The sequence below is a fragment of the Gavia stellata genome, chromosome 6, assembly GCF_030936135.1.
Source record: "Gavia stellata isolate bGavSte3 chromosome 6, bGavSte3.hap2, whole genome shotgun sequence".
Classification (NCBI taxonomy): Eukaryota; Metazoa; Chordata; class Aves; order Gaviiformes; family Gaviidae; genus Gavia; species Gavia stellata.
This window is the reverse complement of record NC_082599.1, coordinates 25,467,923-25,494,900: the sequence shown is the minus strand read 5'-3', so window position 1 is coordinate 25,494,900 and position 26,978 is coordinate 25,467,923. Positions and strand designations below refer to the sequence as shown.

Sequence of the window (26,978 nt, the reverse complement as noted above, 5' to 3'; positions counted from 1 at the left end):
AACTCTGAATCGAGCTTCACAAAACAAGGAGGACAAACAAGTTAGATCAGATCAGAACAAATACAAATCACCAAGTTTAGCACAGCTAATATATCCTTATTTACAAGGCTTCTTCCATTCATTTTGTTCTTAGTTCACTTTTCACTTTGCTCCAGCTAAATCTGCTGCCAGCTGAGAAGCTGTGGAAATTTGTAACAACTGGCCCAGACCCTAAAAATTCTGAAATACACAGTTGCAGATTCTACAGCTGTATATTGCATAGTGATGACTTTTAGACTCCACTGTCATGGCTTGTATTTTAATAAATGGGTCAGAGGTGGAAGGTCACGATATCCTATTACCAGTCTCTGAACCATCCAGTTCCCCTTCATCTCAGCAGAAAAATGCAATACATTATCAGCTTCTTTTTTTATATTGCTTACTCAGGAGGAACATTCCAAAGTAAAATAATGTGGATATTCATTTTCATCGCTTTGAAGAAGACAGTAAAGGTCAATTTCTAATTTTGAAATGCTACTCTCTTCGTATTGATTCTAAAGCCTGAAAGCAGTAACTCCACCCATGCTGCAAGAAAAGATCCCATTATGAAGCATGTATTTCAGCTCCATATAATTCCTGAATGATAAATCTCCCACCTCTCTCAGCAAAAACTGAAAAATTGAACTAAAATGTTTGCAACACAATCTTCAGCCTATGGAAAAATACAAGCGAGGAAAAGGAGCAGTGCTGTCTCCCGAAGGAATGGCCTGACCCAGACAGCTGTGCCTACGGCATCCAGCAGCAACTAGACGAAAAAGAAAACAAAAACATGGGAGGAAAAGAAATAATGTCTTTTTTCCCCTCACATATATAATTTCAATACAAGACGTATTTGCTAACCCTTTTTCCACTGTTTTGATTATAACTGATGTTTTTCTTCCTGTGAGGAAGGTATTAGTGCATGCTTCTGATTGGCTACAGTGGCCGCTGTCATATTTCATGCCAGTACAAAGATGTAGGCTAGTGAAAATATTTCCCAAGTATTTTGAAGTTTAGAAACAATTCATGTTTAAAATCTTAAGCAAAGTATGGTGATCTAAACATAGCATTTCACCATACTGGGCTTTTTTTACTTCCCTGAATAGACAACATGTTTAAGGAAGAATTGAATCATTACCACAAAAGATGGGAATAAAAGGCAGCAGAGCGAAATACTGCAGTGGCCCCATGCTCTTTCAGGCTGCCTGTCGTCTCAACTAACAAGCCTCTTCTGAAGGCATGGCCCCATCATTTGCAAATAAGAATCTTTCTCCCTTTCATAAGAGTGATTTATATAGATATTAAGACAGAATAGTATCTTGTGTCTGGAAAGGGACTAATGGTACTTAATTTTAGGACCTGTTTATAAAGAAGTTACAAATGTGCAATAAACTAGTTGGGGCTTTTTCCAAAGGGAAAAAAAAAAAAGTAGTTATTGTGCTGTGGATGGAGACAAAAGCATTGAAAACAAAGGCACCGTTGAGGATCCAGCAGTAGCATGTGCACGTCTTCATTGTTATACTTTTGCCTGAAGAACCAGGAATGTTTCATACCGTATTTCTAAATAAATTACACACATCAGGAGAATTAGGATAATTCATTCGTGAACTTTCTGTGTTAAAAACACTCAAAACTGTTCTGATGATGTGTTTATAAATGTTGACTGTAGTCAGTAGCAAGAAGATAGACACATGTCTCAGACACAAGTTCTGACGAAAATGGACTTGTTTCATGGCATGTATTTTATCTTTATCTAAATGCGGGTACACATCCAACTCACATTAGACATTCTCTGGGCTGATCAAAGCCAGTATGGGACTCTCCACAAAGGATTTGGTTGTTTGGGGGACGAGGTTAATCAGCTTTCTATGTCAAGTCTTTAAGACATACAAGAGAGACATGCACACACACAATATATATGCACCCACACACTCCTTTCCATGCCTGTAGTGATGTGTTTCCTTCAAGGGGGAAAGAGTTAACACTAGGAAACCAGACAACCTTCTCACACCCTTATTTTGCATTTACCCAGGGTTGAAACCAGTTCTGCTGAGATACAACAGTCACCTAGTAGTTTAACATGCACAAAAGACTAAGGAGAAAACTCAAGCTAACTGAACCAGTTCAAACACTGAGTTGCCACCTTGCTCTGTTACTTTCAAAATCAAGGACACAGCAGTGGAAAAACACACACAAAGCAGTCTAAGGTCTTGACAAAGACAAATGTCTTTTTGCAGATTTAAAGTCTCCACTTCAATCACAAGGCTAAATGGTACTGTTGCTAAGATTATTCCTTTCACAAAAGTGAGATATAACAAAGAAAAAGCAATTTGAAGAATTGGCTGGGTTCAGGAGAAATTTATTTGCCTCAACACCAGATGATATCAAACTTTTATTTCACCAGGTGGCCGTGGAAGCTATTGGCACTTGGAAGGGTGCCTTAGGGTCTCTAAGTAATTCAAGCTGAGATGCCATCACCTGCTAGCATCTCCATTCATATTAACAACCAGCTAGTATCTGTATCACCAATTCAATCCACTCCAACTGGGATATGGTCACAGGGTAAAAACTAATGCTACTTGGAGCAGGATTAACTTAGCTCTACATTTTATGGTGGTAGAATGTGCTATAAGAGGAGGTTAAATTTGCATACAGCATAAAAAGACTCACCCTCACCAACTTCCATTCAAACAAGAAAGCCATGAGGGCTGCATAAGGGTTCTGTATGACTTACAGTTACGTATTACAGTTATATATGAAGAAAGGATTGCCACCCTCCTTTTACCCTCCATATTCTGTAATTGCCATCTTTTTCTCTACCCTTCCCGTCATACTGCGAGGGACAGCAAGAGCAGCAGACCAGACAAATTTGTAAGGCAACAGTTCTGACTCCTGCATTAAACAGGAAAGAGAAGAAATGTTTTTTGAGCCAAAGAAAACTGCTCAGAGCAGAGGGTCCCAGCAGGGCCAAAAGCCAACTCAGAGAGCCCTGAAACTCAGGTCAGAAGAAACTATAGGCAAATGCCTTACTGAGAGGTGTTCAATGGTGCCCCTGAACTAATGGACTTCTAACCTTCTAGCACTGGAACTAGCACGAGATCCATTACCCAACACCTTCCATGTGAATACTGAAGATGCACAGACAACTTCTTCAGCGGAAGTAGGGCAGAGACTGAAAGGTCTACCACTAAGCTAACTGATAACAAGGATGAAAAAAGGATTCCTGATGGTGAAATGATGATATTTAAAAAAAAAAATTCAAAAAAATCCTGAGAGTGTCACCCCATTCTTTTCTTGCTTGAACTGCGCCCAAGAACAAAAGCTAGAAGAAGGTCACAGCTTGCACATCAAAAGTACTGAACAAAGATTCAATTGATACAGTCGTATTCCATCTCAGCAGGCTACAGATAAAATATTGGAGGGCGAATGGGAGGAGGACAGAGGGGACGGAATATTCTGTGGAACAGATTTAGCTCTATGAAGCTGGATTATTTGGAATTTTCATTTGTACTTTTCAGAAAAGCAGGACACTTTTCCCATATGATGGGAGTTCATTATAGAGTTTAAAATTTATATCACGATTCTCAAAGGGAAACACCATCATTTATGTTGCATTTATGTAATCCCAGCTCTCCTGAAGGTTTTATAATTGTGAGAACCACTAATTTGTTAGAGGGTAAGAAAAAAAAAAAAAGGAAAAAAAAAAAAGAGGAATGGCTACGCTCAACCTATGAATAGCAAGGAACAAAGAAATAAGCGGGACAGACTTTATCAATCTCTACCATTTCTGAGCACCATACATGAACAGAAGCCTTCATCTGGTCCACCAAAAAGGAGCGAGGAAGGAGAACAGCGCAATTTGGACACACTGAAAAGCAAGATACGATAATACCACAGTAACCATTTGCACTGTATCTGACATTGGAAAACTATCAGCTCTCCCATGCCCATCTGAGATGACCAGAAATTCAGTTCACCTGTTTCAGCCAGTCAGTGCAACGGGTTTCAGAGAAAGGCAAATGAATACTGTCAGTAAAAAATAAAAAAAAAAAAAAAAAAATCAGCAGCCAGTCAGGGCTGGGGAGAACAGCAGGATGGAAAGCAGAATAAAGACGAAAGCTCCTGCTGCTTCGAAGCTCCACATTGCCGAGGATGTAACATGCTTCTCTCAGACATACGCAAATGCACACCAATACACATGCAGGAGAAAGCACAAATGAAATATGGTTGAAAATCTGAGCTACCAATAAAGTGTTCAGTCATAAGCACTACAGAAATTAAAGGTAATTTTTCTATTATTAGTGTTCAGTAAGAATGAATATACACTTCTCTACAACATGACAGCCTATTTAATAAGTAACATCCAAAAGTCTTGGAAATTTTAAAAGCTGGCTTCATTTCATAAGAAAGGTGCCAGGAACATCCTTTTCCAAATGTACTGTGTTTTTTGAAGCCCAGACTGTCTTAATTGGGAAATCCTGTACTCCCCTTTTATCTTGAGGAAGCATACAGTTTGGGTAAGGTTGCAGAATGCCCATAACAGAAAGACACCAGACAGAGAAATTAAAATTGCTGGAGTTTCTTTACTTTTGAATACTTCTTGACCTTAAATATCCAGCGACAAAGTGTCCCAGAGTTTCTTGGCTTCTGTGTTTTATTTTTAACAACACTGAAAAACAAAGCTGTTATGACTACAAGCTGCATTGGCTTTGCGGGGACTTTACAGTGAATTGAGCTGTAGCTACTGAGCCTGCAGTAGGCACCAGCTCTGCCAAGTCTGTAGGCAATGAAAAAGTTCCCCAAGCTACAGCTAAGCTACTGTCCTTTTCTTTTTCTACTTAAATGCTCCAAAGCAATGTAGTTTTTTGGGGAGACTGAACTTATCCTCAGACTCTAAAAACATAAAGACACAAATCCCCTGTAGTGACTCATGTGACATGCATGCTCAGAATAGTTAAACCTCCATAATCTTAAACATAATCTCATGAAGTTCTCTGAGGCTTGTTGAGCCAGACATATATGAAGCTTTTAGGCATTTCAGTTATGGAAATTTAAATTTCTTGACTGGACTTTGTGAAGGAAATGTGAAAATCCTCCAAACTCCTATCACTCAAAAGAAAGCAGATGTCAAGCTTCCTTAAGTAAAAAAAAAAAAAAAAAAAAAAAAAAAAAAAAAAAATATTAAAAAAACCCGGCATAAAATGAAGAATACGTTTATTTTTTGTAAGAGGATGATTTAACTTCCAAAAAAAGAATAATTTACTTTTTACTGGCAGACAAAGACAGGATTGCCATTACAGTTTTCTTGTTTACCTTCTACAGTAGATCAACCAACAATGACTTAAAAAAAAATAGGCAGATATTGTTTCACTGTGCCCTTCACCAACCTTCCAGACCTACTCTAATACAAAGAATAAGAAGCTTATCACCATGAGTCATCTAACTAGTGCCATGAGGTCATTTGTTGACTTAAAGTTGTAAAGATCAGTATGCTACATATCAGTCAAAAATCACTGAGCTGGGAAGTGCATGCAATAACTCAGGAAATAATTCAATATGAGGTCACAAGAATTATATCTACTGAGTAAAAATACAATTTTCTGTAGCCCTTCCTTAGATGGTCTGGGTACAGACTATGCTATTTCTTTCGGATAATGCAGCAGCACAGCTGCTTTACATCACTTGCAGTATTGTTACTACAAAGCAGTATTTTCCATTGTGCAGCCATTAGGAACACCGAACAATAAATTACACACTCACTTAGGTAAGAGCTCTCTCTTGGCAAACCACTGATTTTCTCTGTACTTTTTTCTCAGCAGTTACTCCGCTTCAATTTTCCACAAATAAAAGTTTTGTGAAGATTTATCCCCTCTAGCCTGACAACTTCAGAAGGGGAGGCCTCAGAAAACCTCCCAACCTCAGAAAGTCTGTCCAGTCTGGGGCATAAAGGCGGACTTGCATTTCCTTCTCAAAGACCCTTTAAGGTTTTCATTTTTTGTTTCTCTTCTTCCCTCCTACCACACAGTGATATGGATGGAAGAGGCCTGAAACTTTGAAGACTTTTGAAGATGTTTTGTGGCCAAAAATTAAGCATCTCTCCTCCCTGCTCTATACTGGCACTCAAATTCATTAAGTTTTCTCCCACAAGTCACAAAACAAACTTACTCAGTATGCATGCTGAACTGATCTTTGAAAATATAAGTTAAAGAAATTAATTAAGGAAATCCTGTGTTTTTGTAATTTTATAATGCAAGACAGCTAGCTGTTTCCAAAGCATTTATGTGCTATTTTTCCACACTGCTATCCATACACAGCGTTAAGGTAACAGCCTTCGACACTGGAGTAGATGGAAAATTATTATCTGGGCAACTGTCAAACCGAAGATGTAGAGAGAGTCTCTGATCTCAAGACTTTTAAATGTGACACACAAATAGGTACAAATACATATAAATTACAAGATATAAATACAAAAATTAATAAAAAGAAAGAAATAAACTAAAATGCCTAATCATGGCATTTAAATGGCAAAGTACAAAAATACCTACAAAACATGCCTGGTTTGGATGATGCTTTGAAACACCATCTAGGCTTACAGGAAATTAAACATTACCATATACTAAAACACTACAATAGAGTTTTATTACTAATAGCAAATCAAACTAAGCAGAGCAAAAGGAGCTGCAATATTTCCAAGGGTGGAGAATGAAAACCAAATACAAAACAGTTTTCACAATTAGGATGGGGCGAAATAATTTTACTGCCCAAGAAAGGAACACAGTAAGCAAGTTAATCTCACAAGCAAGGTAGTAATAAAACCAAGGGATGTTTGTATACATACATACACAAAAAGCAAAATCTTTCTCGTGCTGGATATAAGGAGTATCATTACTCAGAAATCAAACAAGGTAACTACAGAACCGTAAATCAAGCTGTTTCCAGAATTAGAAACTACCGCACAGTTCAGTATTTAGCCTAGATGAACATATATTACAGGAAATTAGGGGAATGAAATATCTGAGATAAAAGTTAAGATCAGTGAACTTTTCTGCTGGCTGCAGTCGATTTAATAACACTTCAAGTCTGATGCTGAAACATCTCTGAACAGCTGATAATGAGAGTTACAGTAAAAGAATAAACTACTACACTAATACAGAAAACAAAGCATTGGCTAATATGTATTCTACCTAAGATTTTTTCTCCTTTTTTTTTTTTCTTTTTCTCAGGCTCTTCAAAGGTAAATTAGATTATCCCAGACTAAGTGAGTTAAATTCAGAGTGAAACATCCCGTAAACTGCATGCCACTAAATGAAAGCATCAATAAGTTGGTACAACTGGCTCAGACCAAGTTGAAAGAACATTTAGCACAGGCTGCTTCTAAATTCTCTTCTAGAAATTCAATAGAGAGCTGAGCAGCACTGATAAATAAGCCACATTTACCTACTTTCATTCAAACCTATGTAACTTTGATAAATGGTAGAAGACACAAACCCACATCTGCTGTAAAACCAGAATTACATTATAAGCTTTAATCAAAGTTTCAGCTAAACCTCTCCCAAGTCATTAACTATCATTTTTCCTACACAGCTTGCCTGGGGGATTATTTTTTTTTTTTACTATTCCTTCCATTTTTTGTTTCAACCAAGTTTCTGCTTGTTTCCACAGTCACATATTCCATATTTATATCCTCCATTTTCCTACTTCTCTTAGAGTCTCTTCTTTGTAGCTTTGTTTTCCTTTGAGCTTCATTCTGCTGCTGTCACAACAGTAACAATATGCTCCCCTGTACACAGACAGCTACAAAATTCCCTCAGCATGACCACTGCTTAAGATTTCAGCCTGTAACTTCCCCCTAATTAACATCACACAGCATCCCCATTAGGAGCACAAGACAGGAATGCTATTTTCTCTCACTGCTTTACCCAAGGAGCCATGAGAAATGTTTAACAATTTACTTACAGTGGTTTTAATTTACAAATAACTAGACTTCTGCCTGAATTTGCCTTACATTGATGGAAAATTAGAAAATAAGGAGTAAGTAAAGGTCAAAACCTGCCTGGTTTCTCTATTATGAAAGACTTTGGAAAGAGGCGCCCTCCAACAGACCTCTGGCTCGTGATACCATACATGCATTTTTTGATTAGGGCAACACTACTACTCAGATAACTGAAATTAGAAGTCGATCTCATCTTCAGTGGTATTTGTGCTTGTTCTAATTGTCCCAGTCTAAATTATAGGGCTGGAGCCCTCAGTCAGCCAACGGAGATCAAGAACAATCTCCTTAACACAGTGTCCCATTCTTACTGTTTTTCTGTCGCAAACTTATCAGATAAAGAAATGCTTGTATAAGCTCCTGTCCTGAAGTTTTTTTGTTTTGTTTTTTTTTTCCACCCATGTAGCCAAGATCAGCCATGGCTGCATTACAGAACCCAGCACGTCCAAGACGGATTAGATGCTGCTAAGAGGAAAGCAACAGCTTCCTCGGGTCCTGCTAGTGAAGTCCACAGCTGTAGCGTTACTGTCAAATAATAGGCGTCTGGCACAACATCACTGAGATTACCTTCTGAAAGTTTTATTTGTAATACAGCCTCTAATATTTGTTTCTGACAAAATCAAAACAAACAGCAGAAGAGCCAAAGCCAAACTAGATACAGATTTTTTTCCCCTTCCCATCTTACACATCGTGTAAACTTCTACATGATGTAAAACACACAGGACTGTATTTCTACTGATAGCTTCCACAGATCTGAATGAAGTTCCACTACCCAGGGGACAGGATTACATTTACTAAAAAAACCCCACAAACAACCAACCTGAGTTTGACCCAGCCTAACCAAGAGTCTACAAAAGTCGAGAAAAAACCCTCTCACTAGCCTAATACTCTTTGGATCTAGTCCCAGCCTAGATGAGTACTTAGAAATACAATGGATGCATACAGTGCCATCAAAATCATTGAGAAACCACATACTTAAGAAAATATATATTAATTAATAACTTTTAAGAGCTTTTCTAGACAAGGCTTTTTTCTATTAAAGTACCAGAATTTTAAGTGGCTTCAACCACAGTGCTGTAGTCACAGTTAAAAGGAAAACTTCTCCAATGACACTGTGAAAAGTATTTTCATGCAAGTGTGTCTTTATAACTTAAGAAAAACATCAAGTGGAAAAAATCTCTATTCTTCTCCTAATGAATACTTATTTATACTGAGCTCACACAACAAACTACTTATGAAGAAAAACACATTATACTGTATTTGACAGTTGTAACGCTATAAACTTTCACCCAGACCAAGCTCACATTAAGAAAACCTTTTAAGTGTCACTAAGAAGGCGCAAGAAAGTTGTATCTACTATTCTTTTTATTAAGTCAGTACCATATAAACTAAAAACCTGGAGAACAATAAACATATTTGAAACACGGGCTATTACACCTTGACCTCCGCATTACAAATACTGAAAACTGTGCTCGTAACCCTCTGCACACCTTGTTATCGTGGCACAGCTGTTGGGACAGAGAGCTTACAGATAAAACAGGTATCATTATGAATAAATGTGTCAGATCATTCAATAATTATTACTCAAACAAAGCAGTACAGAAGAACTGCTGAAATTCCTTCATAAACTGGCCACCCATGGTTTTCCCTCCTTTGTGAAAGAGCCCCCTTAAAAATGCACAACCTTGGGATGGAAATCCACAGTACTTTAAAGGTTTCTAACTTCAGGGTGTCAGTCACTTGAAACATAGATTCTTTTTTTTGCCCAGTTCACCCCAAAACAGGCTCATTGTACAGACAGACATACAGCGTACAGACGGCTGCAGGAACATAGGCAGGAGCGAGGGATGAGGGAGCTGCAGCTGCTAGGACTGCGGCTGCGATGGCCACAAAGCTGCACGCTTCCCACACAGGGCCATGCTGTAGATCCTGTGAGGGCTGATGTTCTGGTACCTCCCTGGCTCATCCCACCTGGGGAATTATGCAGAGATAGTCAGCACAATTTTAAAAAAAAAAAAAAAAACAACCCAAAAAAAAGCTGCAACAGTCTCGTCTCTTTAGTTCACTACCAACTTCAGCTGAGTCTGAATCAGTGGTGTGATGGTAATTTGTTTATTATTTCTCTACCAAGGCTTTTTAGTACCTTCTGCCAGAGGAGGCCCACACAGAGAAGGCACATCCAGCAACTTCTGCAAAGGAGCTCAACACAGGCAGGCTCAGATAAAGCAGCCATCACTAGGGACCATGACAGGCTGACAAGGAAGGATAAAGGAGCAGAGCAGAAAGCATGACAGGCATCTCCCAGCGCACTGGGTAAGATTCAATCCCAAGCCACGCAAATTAGAGTCCACGGGGAAGCAAAAACAAACAAAAGCTAGTCCCAAACTACACACAGCATCTAAGACACCTATATTTTTGCTCCCTGATCTTCTGATTGCCTTCGTCAAGAAATGCTTTTCTTCGCTTCATGCTGCAGGTATATGAAAAATTACATCTACCTTTACCTTAGGTGCTGCCTGCAGGCAAGAAGCACGACTTACACAGTTCCCTCATCTTCCAGAGTGACTTCTCACACCCACCTTAAAACATGCTCTGAAGTACTCATTGGTATGATACATCTAACAGGAGCCAAAGCAGAGGCAGAGCTACATTCTTTATCAAGAAATCCCACACCAGAGGCTTTGTTTTTGAAGCACCGAAGTTTCTTCCTACTGAGAACGTAACCATATAATTTGAATTGTCAAGCTATTCACTATAGGATGGCACAAAAATAAGAAGTGTAATGTAATTACAAAAAACCCCCGTGTATAATCATTAAATGTGAGTGCATACCTTCCCTGATAGCGGTAAATGGGGTTCCTTCCTCTTCTTGTAATCTAATCACCTTCAGTGCCACCAACTTTCCATTTACCCTGAAAGGGAAAGAGGGAAGGGGAAGGAGAAACAAAAACCAAAATTAAAGCAGAAACAGTATTTCTCATAACAGAACTTGTTTCCCATCATGTACTTATTCAATTTCTTCCTGTCGATGCCAGTGATTCATTTATAGCACTGTAAGAAACACTTCATAGCTTCCATAATGTCAACTTTATATTTTCACACTCAGATGCAATCCAAGAAATGATCTCAGTTTTCTGTGAGTCAGTCTGTTTCCTTTCTATCACAGCACTAAACTGAAGCTTTGTTAAGAAGTATCACATTGTAAAATATGGTTTTGAAGTATCTCTCTTTATTTGATCAAATTGTTCAAAGAAAAAGGCATATGATTTTCATCAATCACCCCACTTGCAGTATATCCATATTTATACTGATTGCCTCCTCCTATGGCATCACACCCATAATTATCGCCCTCAGAAAGGTATGGAAGTTTGACATGGGAAATATTTTTTAGGCCATTCTGGTCATTTCTTGTTAGGGCGGGATTGTTCCTAAGGTACATTCTTGACTATATGGCTCAGGCTAGTTTTAGATTATCGTGACTCTCATTTATAAGATTAAAAATGTTTTGTGCTCCAAGGGACAAAACTTCACAACAGGTCACTCTAGTTTCAAATCTATTTGGCTGGTTTCACTTCTAGCATTCAAAATTCCACCACACATGAATCACATTCAAAGCCTTGCAAAAAAAAATCCAGTTTATCCAAATCAAATCTCACAGAAACTGAATGAAGTATAAAAACTGATATCAATTACCCTTCTCAAGAACAAAACCATATTCTGAAACTTCAATAGACTCCCCAGGCATGACAAGCAATGGTGACGAAAGATTACTGAAAAGGCAAAATACAGTTTCCCAAGAAAGCACTGGAGCTTTCACACTCCTCTAGTCATGGAGGCAATACCCTGTTGTACTGGCCTCTAGAGGATGCACTCATTTTTCTAAGCAAGATGATACAGGCAACTACCAAGTCTGAATTCATCTTCTCCCTCAGGCTTTTAATTTTTGCAGTTAGATGACTTCAGTGACAGGATGGCTACCGTCTTGTTTCTTCTGATTATTCTTCTTTTACAATTGCCAGAATCTCATTAGCCAACACAGCATTACATAATGACTCTGAGCAACTTAAGAAATCCTGGTTATCAAAAGATGGTTTATTCATCACCTTCCAACTATTCATAATACTTCAGACTGGCACCAGTTCAAGTCTCAGGCTGCTAGTCACTGTTGAAAGATAATTATCGGCTTAACCCTACTGGATCATCTGGATTTCTCCTTATAATTGCCTTACATATATTTTCATTTAAACAGGACTTCTGGCATCAGAAAAAGATAAGCCTTGCCCCAAGTAACTTCATGTGTCATGCACAGGCGGGAGAATAAACCATAATAAAAGTGGAAGTAGAAAGACTGATGACAGACAAGCAATTCATATATATATGTATAGTTTTCAATTCCTCTGTCAATACACCACCCTACTTATCGCATACTTATAACTAAGTCAGACACCTGGATAACTTGATTATTTTACAATAGATGAAATAGCGGTGCAGGAGAAATTTAAATAAGAAAAGCAAGATCATTTTGCAGATCAAGAACAGGGCAGATGCTGTGTTCAGAGACGGTAATGCAGAATACAACGGCAAAAAGCAGATCAAGGAGGTACTAAGGAAACAGGGATGTGGAGTCTCTTGCCAGAGAGACAGGCAAATCGTACACAGCATTGTGCAGATTATGTTCTTTTTAGTCAGGAGTTCTACATTCTATTGATTCATTAAGAGTAATAAATAACACAAACAGCAATAGTATGGAACTCATTTTGAAGAATTCACAATTAAACACAGTAGGGGGGCTGTGCTATTTAGTTACCACTACCACTTTGTCATTGCTACCTGCCATAATCTTGACAGACATCATGGGAACTCTTAATACTATCACAATGATCGAACTAACCTCAAGTAGTGTTCCTCTGGGATTTCATTCTCTCCTTCAGTATTATTTATCTCCAATACATCAATCTGTAACTTCCAGAATAAAATAGCCTCCTTATTTTCATTTACTACCCAGTCATTAAAACCTTTTTTTTCAGCTCATTTTATATAAACAGGAGTGTATAAATCTGGAGATGTAAGAAATTATGAAGTACCATCAATTAAGACAGACAGGTGTGTATATTCACATTCTTTAACTATTCCCCACTGGTGCAATCTCAGGATGCAGTTAGATGATGCTGCAGAGATGAACTAAGGGCTACCTTAGGGTATAGCCTTGCTCCTGCTAAATCCCTGCTACACACTCCTGCCACTGTCTTGTATTTGCTGTCATTCCTGCTAGACTCTACCTACAGTGACACTGCTTAGGGACCTTAAATAGGAGAAGACCGGCCCTTCTAAAAGAACTAAATCATATTTTTAAAAATTATAAAGGCATTTTTCACATTTTAAAAGCAAAAACCATTAGAAAATATGAGAAGAAGAACTGGGACCACCTCTTGAGAAGAAACAAGCCATGGGATCAAGCCAGCTATGTCATGAAATTATGCCCTGAATCTTGTGATGACATGCCAAAATAATGTGGCAATTTCCTTAGAAACAACATTGAAAGAGAGAGACCTGGAGAAAACTACCTCTGCAACCTATCAGAACTTGTCTGTGCAGTCTTCAATAGTGATCAGATAAGGTTAGCAGAATTCCTCCCGGATATTACTTCACATTTGTCTTCCACAACTTTCAAAGCATGCTCAGTATTTTCATTACTTTCCAAATACAAGTAGAAAAACTGACAGGCAGACAGCCTTTTAGACAGGGAAAAGGTAAGGCTGCTGCCCCTTTTAACATCTAGGATTCATTTAACCACCTCTCTTGCTCACTGTCCAAAGTAAACAATTTCACAGCTTCTCAAAACAATACACTTAACTGGATCAAGGATTTCACTTATCATCTTATGTCCATTCTGTCAACTGCCTCATTAGTTTCTATTAAGGACAATATTGATTACAAAATTCCTATTTCTAACTTACAAGCTGTCCTCTTTCCTAAACTAACTCACTCTCTCTTTCTCATCCAAAAATCTTCAGCAAAAGGACAGAAGTCCTGAAGCCTCTCTAATTATCACACAAAGCTACTTTACTCTAGGCAAATCACCAGCAGCTGATGGACAGCTTTTCAATTTATGGAAGTTCAACATTTTAATGTTACATAATCTCTAATAAATTTCTGATTTTATATGCCATGTAGGTAAAAGAAAAATTAGTCCAAATTGTTTTATGTGGTATATAGTAAAAGCCAGTATATAATAAAAAATACAAATGAGCCAGATATTACAAAAAATGCTAATATAATGTGTCATCCTGCCTTTTCTAAAACAGCACATATCAGCATTACCAAAATAAATACATCTATAAAAATGACCATTTATGAGAAAGTAGAGAAGATTAGAAATTATTTAATGCATCATTAAGAACATATAATACTGATGAATATAAAGTAACTGATGACTTATTGGCTTCACTGGGGATAATGCTGACGATGCCACACTGAGAACAAAAGAGTACAATAACACTATTTTCTCAAGTTCTTCAGTTATATTTAGATGCAATAAATGTTCTAAATATAACAGATTTTAAAGAGTCGATTAACATAAAATCTGCCACTCTGATTTCAATCTGGAAGAGTTTTACCACTGGCTGGAGTTGAGGCTGAGTTTGTAACTTGAGCAAGTGCTAAGCTAGGGAACATTTCTGCAAAGAAAAATCAATAGATGGTATTGGGACAATGCTCTTATTTGTGATACACATTTCAATAAACTAATTTTTATCATGAAAAGTAACTCTCAATTGTTAAATATTCATTTACATGAAAAGCTCAAAGTTTGATGATCAAACCCTGAGAATATTTAATTAGATCTACTCTGTAGTGATACTAATGTCACAAACAGACGTCTAAAACCCCAAACAGACCATGCTGTCCTAATGAAACCAGGCTCTGCCAGAATTTTCCTTTGAAGAAACCTGACAGAGGCAAATTCACTGCAGGTTTAGTCACCTCTGATTATTCTACCAATGAGTAATTAATTCCACAGCGAGGGAAACACTTCTTTTAATCATTATCATAAAAGACAGTCCAGTGTAAACATGGTTTATATTATATTTCTCTTACTGAAAAGGACTTACATTTCTGGTTTACAAAAACCACTTACAGTCCCAGTAAAGCCCTATGCTGCAAACACTCAAGGGACTAACACAGCCCCTCAATTTCTCTTTTTGAGTCCCACCATCTTTTAACCACCATCCTAAACAAAAGTTACCTTGTTTTAGAAGAAGCCAGAGGATTAAAGATACTTCATAATGCTGATATTTATTAGGGCTGAAAAATAGAAGATCAAAGAGTTCTGAGAGATGAAGGATTTAAATTATTAATTAGCGTTATCACTGGAACTCAGGGATCCTGTTCTTCACAGGACTCAAGGTAGTCTCATATAAACAATGTGGCAGCCCTCACTTGAACAGGAGCAGGTGAGCAGCATTAGAGCATTTACCTCCAGGTCCCTCATCCCTACCTCCCAGCCTACATCATTCAGTTCAAACTAATCAGCTGCTCATCTAAGCACAGGGGCTGCACTTGACCCATGCCTGCTGGAAGAAAAACACCTGGGACCAGCAGCCGGGAGAGCAATGCACAGCACCGGTGGTCCTCCTCCATATACCTCACATCTCCTTGGGACCCACTGATGTTCATATAAAGAACTGATTTTCATATAAAGAGAATTTGAAGATAAACATAGCGGTATCACTTATAAGTAAAGTGGCCTCTTACAACTCTGCACACTGACAGTCACAGGGGATCTTCTGAGAGATGCCATTCCACAGCTAACTGGAACATACATTGGTGCATAATGGCATTTAGCTGGCAAATTACTTCAGTGTTTGCTCTGCCATTCCAATCATGCATATATGTGTCAGTGCCAATAAATTACTATCCAATAACTTTTAGCACTTGTATCCAGTAGAACTATGGTCTATCCTAGTTTTTCTACCACATTTTCCTGTGCAATCCTGGGTAAGTAATATAATACCTTTTCTTTCTTCTGTTTCGTCCCCTGCCACGAGAGGTAACAATGCTGTCACCTCTGTAAACTGCTTTGCTGGTTGAAGCACAGCATATATAGTGTAATGTTCTCTTTATATATACAACTATAGAGGAAAAATCTCCAAATATTTCTTTTAAACACTGAGAATTTCACTCAGTAAGTGATCAATACAGTCAATGATTCATCTTCTAGTTAGAATCTTAGTAACATATTTTAGTATTTACACTACTTTAATAATTTTTTCCACCATTCGGCATTTTAGTTCAACATCTAGTTATCATTAGTTTTGCATCTAGTTCAACTTGAAGGTATTGTTTTTATTAAAGATTTACAAAGCATCTATGTACACACTTTATAAACCCATGTCATGAATTTAAAATGTGTAGTAAAAAGCAGTCTACAAAAATCAGTTAACCACATCACTTAAAAAAAAAAAATGAGGGGAGGGAAACAAGAAAAAAAGATTGGGAAGCTCTAGTAGGTAACCATAAAGTGCCTTTTCATAATCCATGAATATATATTCCTTTTCCAGCCATCTAGTATCCTCAGATGAAAAGAGTTTCATTTGTAGATGAACAGTGATTTCACACAATTTGCAAGAAATAAAAGAAAAGGTTCAGAAAGTTTAGGTCACTAAGGCAACATGAACCAGAGCAATTTTGAAATATTCAGTCTAAATAAATTTGCCAAAACATGGAGAAAATATTATCTGTGAACTGGACTGTTGCATGTGAAACATATCAGGGATTATGTGACCACAACCCCTCTCATGGGCATGGAATAAAGCTAGGAGAATGACTAAAAAGTGACAGCATGACAGACAAAACCATGGCAAGTTCTTCAGGCCACCTGAAGCCTATGGCACTTGCAATAGTATGCACATAAAACAAAAGAAAACACAATGAAAGAGTCATGGAGGTTTCATGACAAGTAAAAGAAATTCTGCAACTTAAAAAAAAAAGTCAGAACGCAATTAGTCCTGTCAGTCATCCTCAGTGAAGGTTTCAGCATCATAAATACAAAAATCAAAATACTTAACTCATCCTTTTTCTTGTGAGCAGCCATCCAGAAACATATATGTGAAATATGATAGTCAGCTATATATATTCATAACGCATACTACAATACATCATGTCAACAACAAATACAGGTAGTTCCCACTGATCATTCAAATATTCCCTGCTGCCCCAAGAATAACACCGCATGGAAACTGCAACTGGTGCACAGCATGGTGCCTGCCCTCCTGAGCATGATTTCTCTCTAACATCCACTCTTTATACCATGAACTCCCTATTGATTTTCAGGTGAATAGTAAAAGGTATTACCTTTGATGGAGATGAACACAAAAAATTCAGATTTCAAACAGAAATGGGAGAGGTACCTTGACTGAAGGACTGCCCTACACCTTTGCAGCCTTCGAGCTCTCATTGACAGCATCAGCTTCTACTATGCTCTTCTCAGAACTCTACTAATTTCTCATATTAATAGTTAAAAGGGATAGGGACCCTAGAATGTATTAGAACAAGTATTTTATTAGGGATAAATTGAAACAATATAATTTTGTGGTAGGAAAATTAGGCAAAAATATGTTGATTGAGTTCTCTCTTACAAATTCTACACATTTTTGCAATACTTTGAGCACATGCAACTTAGTAAAGGTGGCAAAAAAAGTAAAGGTACACTAAAAATCACACAGACAAGCAAGCAGGAGATTGAGATCACAGTGGTGCAGAAGCCGTGGAGATACCATTGGCTTGCTTCTCAAAACACAGATGCATGCTGTGCAAGCAGCAGTTACAGATCACATTGCTTTAACTGAGGTAATCTTTTTTAATTCTTTGCCTTGAAGGGCAATTGAACACAGTGGGAGGAGAGGACAGAAACCATGCCAACTCGTAATATTGCCAAAAGCACAGGTTTTTCCCTTAAGTGCAATATGCAGAGTTCCCAGTGTGGGGATGCAAGGCCTCCACACTGCTTTGTAAGGGACTCTGGTTGGCAGCAGCTCCCCTGTGGTGTCACCAGCTTCGTTTCCAGACTCTCATAACTCACATTGACATTTATGTGCCACAGATCAAGCCAGAACCCATTGCTATACATTCAGGTAAATCTATAATCAAGATCAAGAGGGAAGGTGGTCAATGGCAGCAGGAAGATACACGTGTCAATGCAGACAGACACCAGTTCTTCAGCTCAACCGCCCAGTGATATGCCACAGGAATCCAAAAGGCACCTATTGCTTTGCACTTATTGTATGACAAATGTTCAAGGTGTTAGCCAAACACAGAATAAATGGAACTTGCATAATTTTTTACAGTGTTATCAGTAAATTACTAGGCCTACTTTTCAAAAATTTTACATTTAAAAAAAAGTAGAAATAACTTCAAAGCGATCTAAATCTCACGCAGTAAGCAGCCTCTTGGGGTTTTATATAACAAAGTAACATCTGAGAATCTAACGTGAACAAAAGCAGGGTTGGAACTAGATGATCTTTAAGATCCCTTCCAAGCCAAACCATTCTATGATTCTATGAATTAGGATGTCATCTATCTGGACTTCTGTAAGGCCTTTTACACAGTCCCCCACAACATCCTTCTCTTTAAATTGGAGAGATACGGATTTGATGGGTGGACTGTTCGATTGTGGTGGGTTGACCCTGGCTGGACACCAGGTGCCCGCCAAAGCCGCTCTGTCACTCCCCTCCTCAGCTGGACAGGGGAGAGAAAATATAACAAAAGGCTCATGGGTCGAGGTAAGGACAGGGAGATCCCTCAGCGATTACCATCACGGGCAAAAGAGACATGACTTGGGGAAATTAGTTTAATTTATTATCCATCAAAATCAGAGTAGGGTAATGAGAAATAAAACCAAATCTTAAAAACACCTTCCCCCCACCCCTCCCTTCTTCCCAGTCTCAACTTCACTCCTGAATTCTCTGCCTCCTCCCCACCAGTGGCACAGGGGGATGGGGAATGGGGGTTGCAGTCAGTTCATCACACGTTGTTTCTGCTGATCCTTCCTCCTCAGGGGGAGGACTCCTCACACCCTTCCCCTGCTCCAGCGTGGGGTCCCTCCCATGGGAGACAGTCTTCCACGAATTTCTCCAACGTGGGTCCTTCCCACGGGCTGCAGTTCTTCATGAACTGCTCCAGCATGGGTCCTTTCCATGGGGTGCAATCCTTCAGGAACAGACTGCTCCAGCGTGGGTCCCCCACGGGGTCACAGTCCTGCCAGCAAACCTGCTCCAGCGTGGGCTCCTCTCGCTCCTGCATGGAGTCCTCCACGGGCTGCAGGTGGATATCTGCTCCACCGTGGACCTCCACAGGCTGCAGGGGCACAGCCTGCCTCACCATGGTCTTCACCACGGGCTGAGGGGAATCTCTGCTCCAGTGCCTGGAGCACCTCCTCCCCCTCCTTCTTCACTGACCTTGGTGTCTGCAGAGTTGTTTCTCTCACATATTCTCACCCCTCTCTTCTCCGGCTGCTGTTGCACAGTTGGTTTTTTCCCCCTTCTTATATATCTTATCACAGAGGCACCACCACCGTCGCTGATGGGCTCGGCCTCGGCCAGCAGCGGGTCCATCTTGGAGCCAGCTGGCATTGGCTCTATTGGACATAGGGGAAGCTTCTAGCAGCTTCTCACAAAAGCCACCCCTGTAGCCCCTCCCCCCCGCAAACATTGCCACACAAACCCAATACATTGGTGGATAAGGAATTGGTCGGATGGTCATATCCAGAGAGCAGTCATCAATGGCTCAATGTCCGGATTGAAATCAGTGACAAGTGGTGTCCCTCAGGGGTCCGTATGGGGACCAGTACTGTTTAATATTTTCATCAATAACATCACAGACAGTGGGATCGAGCGCACCCTCAGCAAGTTTTCAGATGGCACCAAGTTGAGGGGTGCAGTTGACACACCTGAGGGATGGGATGCCATCCAGAGGGACCTGGACAAGCTCCAGAAGTGCGCCAATGTGAACCTCATGAGGTTCAATAAGGCCAAGTGCAAGGTCCTGCAGCTGGGTCAGGGCAACCGCCAGTATCGATACAGGCTGGGGGATGAAGGGATTGAGAGCAGCCCTGTGGAGGACTTAGGGGTATTGGTGGATGAAAAGCTGGACACGAGCCGGCAATGTGCGCTTGCAGCCCAGAATGCCAACCATATCCTGGGCTGCATCAAAAGAAGCGTGGCCAACAGGTTGAGGGAGGTGGTTCTGCCCCTCTACTCCACTTTCATGATACCCCACCTGGAGTACTGCGTCCAGCTCTGGAGTCCTCAGTACAGGAAAGACATGGATCTATTGGAGCAGGTGCAGAGGAGGGCCACAAAAAATGATCAGAGGGATGAAGCACCTCTCCTATGAAGAAAGGCTGAGAGAGTTGGGGTTGTTCAGTCTGGAGAAGAGAAGGCTCCGGGGAGACCTTACTGCAGCCTTTCAAAACTTAAGGGGGGCTTATAAGAAAGATGACAACAGCCTTTTAATGGGGCCTGTTGCCCAGGGGACAAGGGGTAATGATTTTAAACTAAAAGAGGGTAGATTTAGACTAGATATAAGGAAGAATTTTTTCACAATGAGGGTGGTGAAACACTGGAGGAGGTTGCCCAGAGAGGTGGTAGATGCCTCATCCCTGGAAACATTCAAGGTCAGGTTGGATGGGGCTCTGAGCAACCTGGTCTAGTTGAAGATGTCCCTGCTCATTGCAGGGACTAGATGACCTTTAAAGTTCCCTTCCAACCCAAACTATTCTATGATTCTATGAAAATTAAGAAGGTGAGGGAGTATTACTATAACTTTAGGAACATTCTCTGCAAACGAATTCTTATCCACATTCTAGTTACACACACCTTTTTCAAAATATATTTTAAAGACCTTGCAAAAGATGTTACAAAGCAGCAGAATAAAGTTATATATAATTGTTATAATTCATACTACTTATTCAGAGCTTGCTATTTATAATGGAGAATGCAGACAGCCCAGTAATTTCAATTTATTATGCAACTACCATTAAAATAATTGAAGTATTTCTTACAGATCTGCAGTCAGCTCTACTAAAACAAATGAGTATTTCTAACCAATGTATGTTTCGTAACATGTTCACAAATCACCACTGAACAAAATAGCTTCAGGGAAGTGCTTTGCTCTGTTTTTAACTTTCAGACTGTTCCACTGATTGACGGGACATCTAGCAGCCCTGTTGCCTTAGTTCAATCTTATTGAAAGCCAAGGCATATGGGATAACTATCACCAGATATGCGCTGTGATTTTTAAAGGGTTTTAGTAATAAGGCACAAGCTGAAATCTATACGGTTTTCTCATATTACGTAGACACCCATAAAAAGCTTACATATGTATAATGTCTGGAACTTATGGTGATGCGTAACTGAACTATTAACAGTACAAAGTAACTGCATTTTCTTGAAGAAAGTTGCCAGTGAAAGACGATACAAGTACCGGCATGGCAGATGTGTAAATACTTCTTTTACATTTAGAACATGTTTTTATTCATATCAGCTGTCATTATGTTCATCAATCTCAAAGCTACTGAGAGATGAAGACACCCTTCATTCTGATTTATTATAAATACTCAGTGAAAAAAATAATTTTCAGTACTTACCTAACTTAATGACCCTGGAAAACAACACGTATTTCCTTGTTTCAGTAATTATTCTGTCTCATGACTGTCATGATATTCTCTCTGCTGAGAATGGTAAGTTGCCTCATCTATCATTCACTAGACAAAGTTTTTAAATAAAGATATTGCACGTACCCAATCCCTCTCTCAGAACTGCTTTATTATTATTAAACATTTGATTATGAAAACTTGATTAAATATATGAACTTGCACAAGACGCTCTGCTTGACAAAAGATAAGTCTCAACTGAAGCACTAGCTCAAGAAATATATTTTAAGTGTGTTTTCTGAGTTATTTTATATAATATAGAAGCACTTAGGGCACTGGGGATAAAAAAGTTGCAACAAATAAGATTAAAGTGGCTAAAAAAAAATTGACATGTATACAGTAGATTATTTTGAGATGAAGTTGTTGCAATGATTGTAAGTAAACTCTTGTAAACAAACTAAACTTACAGTAGTCCAAAATTCCATTAATTCCCTTAATGTTATTTTTTCAAGCTTTCTAATAATGACAAGCAAAAGACTAACAACTTATTGCATACACTCAGAATTGCTCTCAGAACATCAGAAAAATCTACTTGACAGTATATTGTGCTTTTACCCCTAAAAATTAGTTTGGTATGGATATTGAGAAAGTAGTACAACATTAAAGTACAAACAAAACTTCAGATGAACAAGATGGGATCTCATCTTGTTCTAATGTGAAGGTAATATGTTACCTATGCAATATGGTTTCAGCCTCTTTCACTAGAGCACATGGCAGTCAGTAGCACTTTGTATTCATTCATAGGGATCTATGTACAAGAGCAGCAACATCAGTTAATACTTTCTGCTTACCTTCATTTACACACAAACTTAAATGAAAAAAACCACCACTTACTTGCTTTTCCCTTTGTATACTGTAGCATAGGACCCTTCCCCTAGTTTTTCCAGTTTTTCATATGAGTCTGCTTTTCCAAACTTGGGGCTTGTAGGCTACACAAAACAAAAAAAAGATGACCTTTCAGCATATATTGCACCTGCAACATTAACTGCTTTGATTCACCCTGTAGCAACCAAATCATTATCAAAACTCATAGACCTGCATGTTTTCAGCAGACAACAATAAAAAAAAATAATTAAAAGCAGAGCTAATGAAACAATATAATAGGCTACTCAAATAAAACATAATTCAACACCCCAGGTGGTGGTTGCTGATATCAACCATACACTTACATCACTGGAACTATCAAAAGGATTTTGTTCTTAATCAGAGATGTCTCTGTTTTATTTTTCACACATATCACTTCATAGAGGGAAAAAGATCATTAACAACTAAGACATCTTATCTTTGTTAAGAGATCTAAGCATCAGTCTTAATCTACCCTATAAAATCAGATTAAAAGAGCTGCTTAATTTTTTTGTTGTTGTTGTTGTTTTGTTTGGACTAAAGCCCACCCAGAAACATTGTTCTAAGTACCCAATGTCTCGGTACATCAACCATTGTTCAGATAGTGGTCAAAATACTACAGGAAAGCATCTTCAATGAGAGTATCTTGATTCTGAATTATGTTTACAGTGGATATAATCACACCATACTTCTAATGGCATGTATATGCAGCATTGTTGAATAAAGTCCTGTAGCCTCAATATCTACAGCCTAAGTGAGGGGTCTAAAACTGAACCAAGCTAATCAATGATTCTTGCTCAAAGCACCAGATAGCTCAGCTGGCCTTTGCGACAGACTGGTACTTGCCCCACTTTTACACAGTCCTAATAGAGAACACCACAATGCTGCAAAAACAGAAATTCACCTGACATGAAAACTTTCCAGTGAAGTTCTTGGAAAATGGTTGAGTTTTTTGAAGTGCATCCCATTTTCCCAAATGTCCCCATTTTCCAGTTGTCTGGAAGGAAAGGGTTTTTTGTTTTTCCTCCAAGACCAAAAGGGCATTGCAAAAAACTGACCTGCAGGTGCCTTCCGCATTATCTACATATATTTTAGACGGCAGTGCTCAGATGTCCTGTACCTAAACCAACCAAAAGAATATAGAGCAGAAACTTTGGAGGGTCAGTACTGATGCTCAAATCACATACAGGGACTGATTTGTTAGTACTCTGGTTATAACACTACAAAGAAAAGCAGCCAAGCAAATCCAGCATGTTTAGGGTTGAAACCAACTGGAAGACTCTAAGCCATGCACAGCTGCACACAGTGTATACTCATTTAGGATCTTATGCCTGATTTACAAAATATACTCAAGTTTCAGTTTTTTGAAAGGAGACAAACATTACAGTACAGGACACATTTGTGTGTCAATTTCTTTAAAACCATGGTCAAAAGTTTTATATCAACTGAGCCTAGAAATTACTTCTATTTAAACAGACAAGAGCATCCCAGGTAAAATTACTTGGTACCTCATAGCTCTCCACTACTCCCATTTTACCATTAGGCAGAAAATAAAAAAAGATTCTATTTACTCAACTATTCTACATTTGTCCTAAGCTGTGATTCTGGCATTTTGGCATATATGCCCTTTTTTGAGACCAACATCCCAGCTTTCTATTCAATGGTATCAGGATATACACATATATGTTTGCAAAATTGAGCCCTTTCATCTCCCTCCAATACACAGAACAACCTATTATTTTGCTATCCAATTCCTAAATATGAATAAACTGAGGAAAATATGTCACATGGGAACTCTCAGATCTTTTTCCTGTTACATTTTTTGGACCACTTCATTATAGATAAGGCAGTAATGTTCTCGGCTCCCAATCTGTGCCTATAAAGGCATTCTGCCTGGTTAGAAATAAATATTTTTTTAATCACAGTTTTATTACAGATGTCACTAATAGAGGTGACTATTTATTCAAGTAGCCTTCTCATTTAAGTATCCAATTATGGACTAATGCAACATTACAAAACTAGAGAAAAAAAATGTTTAGATGTTTAAGTGTCTCCCATATAATGAAGAGGGATAGCAAAGTATCTCCCAAATTGCAGGCTGCAGTGAACACACAGTGAGTAGCTTTGGAATGGAAATGCTGCCCCAGTTAACAGTGAATAGTTCACTGTTGGTTTCCTCATATAGACAGGAAGAAAAAGGACGTGGTTTATTCATGTGTTTCACATCCATTCTTATTTTCACACTGAGACTTACTTTTATTTTATACCGCTGGAAACCATAATATAAAGGTCACAACAACTTGTAATGCCTTAAGATCTTGATAGGAAACAGGATGCCTTTAATCCATTACCACACAGTAAATCATCAACAGTAATTATTCCTACAACCTCAAACTCATTTCTACACCCCAGCTGCCAGAAGCATGCATTTAAGGTCATGCCTTTTGACTCATTCTCCTCCTGGAAGCTGCTGCATCCTCACTGAGGATGGGCAAAATGCTAAAAGCTGGCATTGGCAGAGCCAGGAGGGGAGTTCACTCCTGATCATACGAAAGAGGTGCTGGTTTTGACTGTCTTGTCCTCAGGGGCAACCCCACGCAGTGCCCCAGGGCTCAGCTCTGCAGCAGCAAGAACGACCTGCCACCCTCCCCAAGCAGCCCAAATCACTTGTCCGGTGCCTGCTCATGCTAGGTAAGAGCAGACCAGAAACAACCAGAAACCAACCAGAAACCCAACCTGTCAGCCACCGCCTGTCCCATATGCAGTAAAAACACATGGCTGATATCCTCCTCCTTCCTGGTTACAGCATCTCCGCAGTGGAGCTCAGCTCTATTCCAGCTGGATTACTAGATGGGATTGCCCATGTTCTCACACTATTAGATCTCCCTTTGTAAAAACAGACATTATTTTTCCTTGCATTTGTAATCTTAAAAGGCTTACATTTTTTGAAGGTAACTGGTGTAGAAAAGCACTTCTGAGGAATTTACCAAAAAAATTTTAAATAAATTCTGAGGCAGCAGAAGACTTCGCAAACTAATTTGCATGACATTTCTTACTGAAACACCAAGACAGATCTCACTTAGCACATCCAATTACTTTAGAAAATGAAGGAACAAACTTACTATTTCCCCAACATTTTCTCAAATTTTTTTTAAAATAAAGCCTCAGATATTAATTCAAACTTAAAATTACAAATTGCTTACAAAGGTAAGAAGTTCAGACAATTCTTAGCTTTCCTTTTTTTTTCTGGATTATAAAGGAGGCAAAGACAGACTGAGATAATGCAAAAATAACTTTCCAAAACTTGAGTTTTAAGCTTAAAGGGATCTAAATAAAGGGCTGTGGAAAGGATCTAAATAATCTGAAGTTCCATGTGACTGCTGAAATTTTTTATTATTGCACTCCCCCTTTCATATAGTTATTTTTTCAGCTTCATGGCCATGGATTTTGTTATTCAGATTTCTCCACATTAGTTTATCTTTTTCAACCATTTCTGTTTAAAAAAATATGCCTTGTTACAGCAAGATTATGGTAACAATTTTTTTAACAAATGCTAATATTAAAATCAAATATAGAAAATCCACCTTTAAGTACAATTTCTTCTTTTAAAGTGTTTCATTCCTTCTGGTAAAATATATGGGAATACATATAAACAAAGATTTGTGTTTGTTGAGTCACAAGAGTCCCATATTCTGCCTAGGATGTGGTTGACTGAAATACACATATTGAGTGAGACATATCCAGAGCACATCAGATGTATGGTGGTTGCATCAGCCACTGACATATCTCACAAGCAGCAGACTCGCAAGAAGTTCCCCTACACTTTAGAAAGCTGGTGCAATCCTCCAATTTGACCCAGACAAGATTTCTCAACAGAAAAGAGTATTTAGCCTAATTTCAGCTAATTTTAGCTGAATGCACGTATTTTGATAAATGTTTGCTCAAAGCTGCTTTTTGAAGATCTAACATAACAATACTTCTACCACTATTAACTTTCCTTTCTTCTTACTCCTCCTTACTGCTTTTTAACCCTCTAAAACACCAACATAGAATTATAGAATTGTTTAGCTTGGAAAAGATATTTAAGATCATTGACTCCAACTGTAAACCTAACACTGCCAAGTCCACCACTAAACCATGTCCCTAAACGTCTCACCTTTTAAATACCTCCAGGGATGGTGACTCAACCATCTCCCTGGGCAGCCCGTTCCAATGCTTGATAACCCTTTCAGTGAAGAAATTTTTCCTAATATCCAACCTAAACCTCCCCTGGCACAACTTGAGGCCGTTTCCTCTTGTCCTGTCACTTGGGAGAAGAGGCCAACACCCACCTCTCTGCAACCTCCTTTCAGGTAATTGTAGAGAGCGATGAGGTCTCCCCTCAGCCTCCTCTTCTCCAGACTGAACAACCCCAGTTCC

At 38.8% G+C, this 26,978-nt stretch overlaps 1 protein-coding gene across 1 annotated transcript in view; it reads right to left on the bottom strand.

Moving 5' to 3' along the window:
* Window positions 1–26,978, bottom strand: part of CDK14 (cyclin dependent kinase 14) — a 254,406-nt gene that overhangs the window by 206,268 nt on the left and 21,160 nt on the right. Inside the window, exons 3-4 of the mRNA XM_059818538.1 lie at window positions 22,551–22,645; window positions 10,841–10,920 (exon numbers count right to left, since the gene is read on the bottom strand). Of these exons, the coding sequence (XP_059674521.1) occupies window positions 10,841–10,920; window positions 22,551–22,645 (175 nt within the window). The remainder of the gene's footprint in view (window positions 1–10,840; window positions 10,921–22,550; window positions 22,646–26,978) is intronic.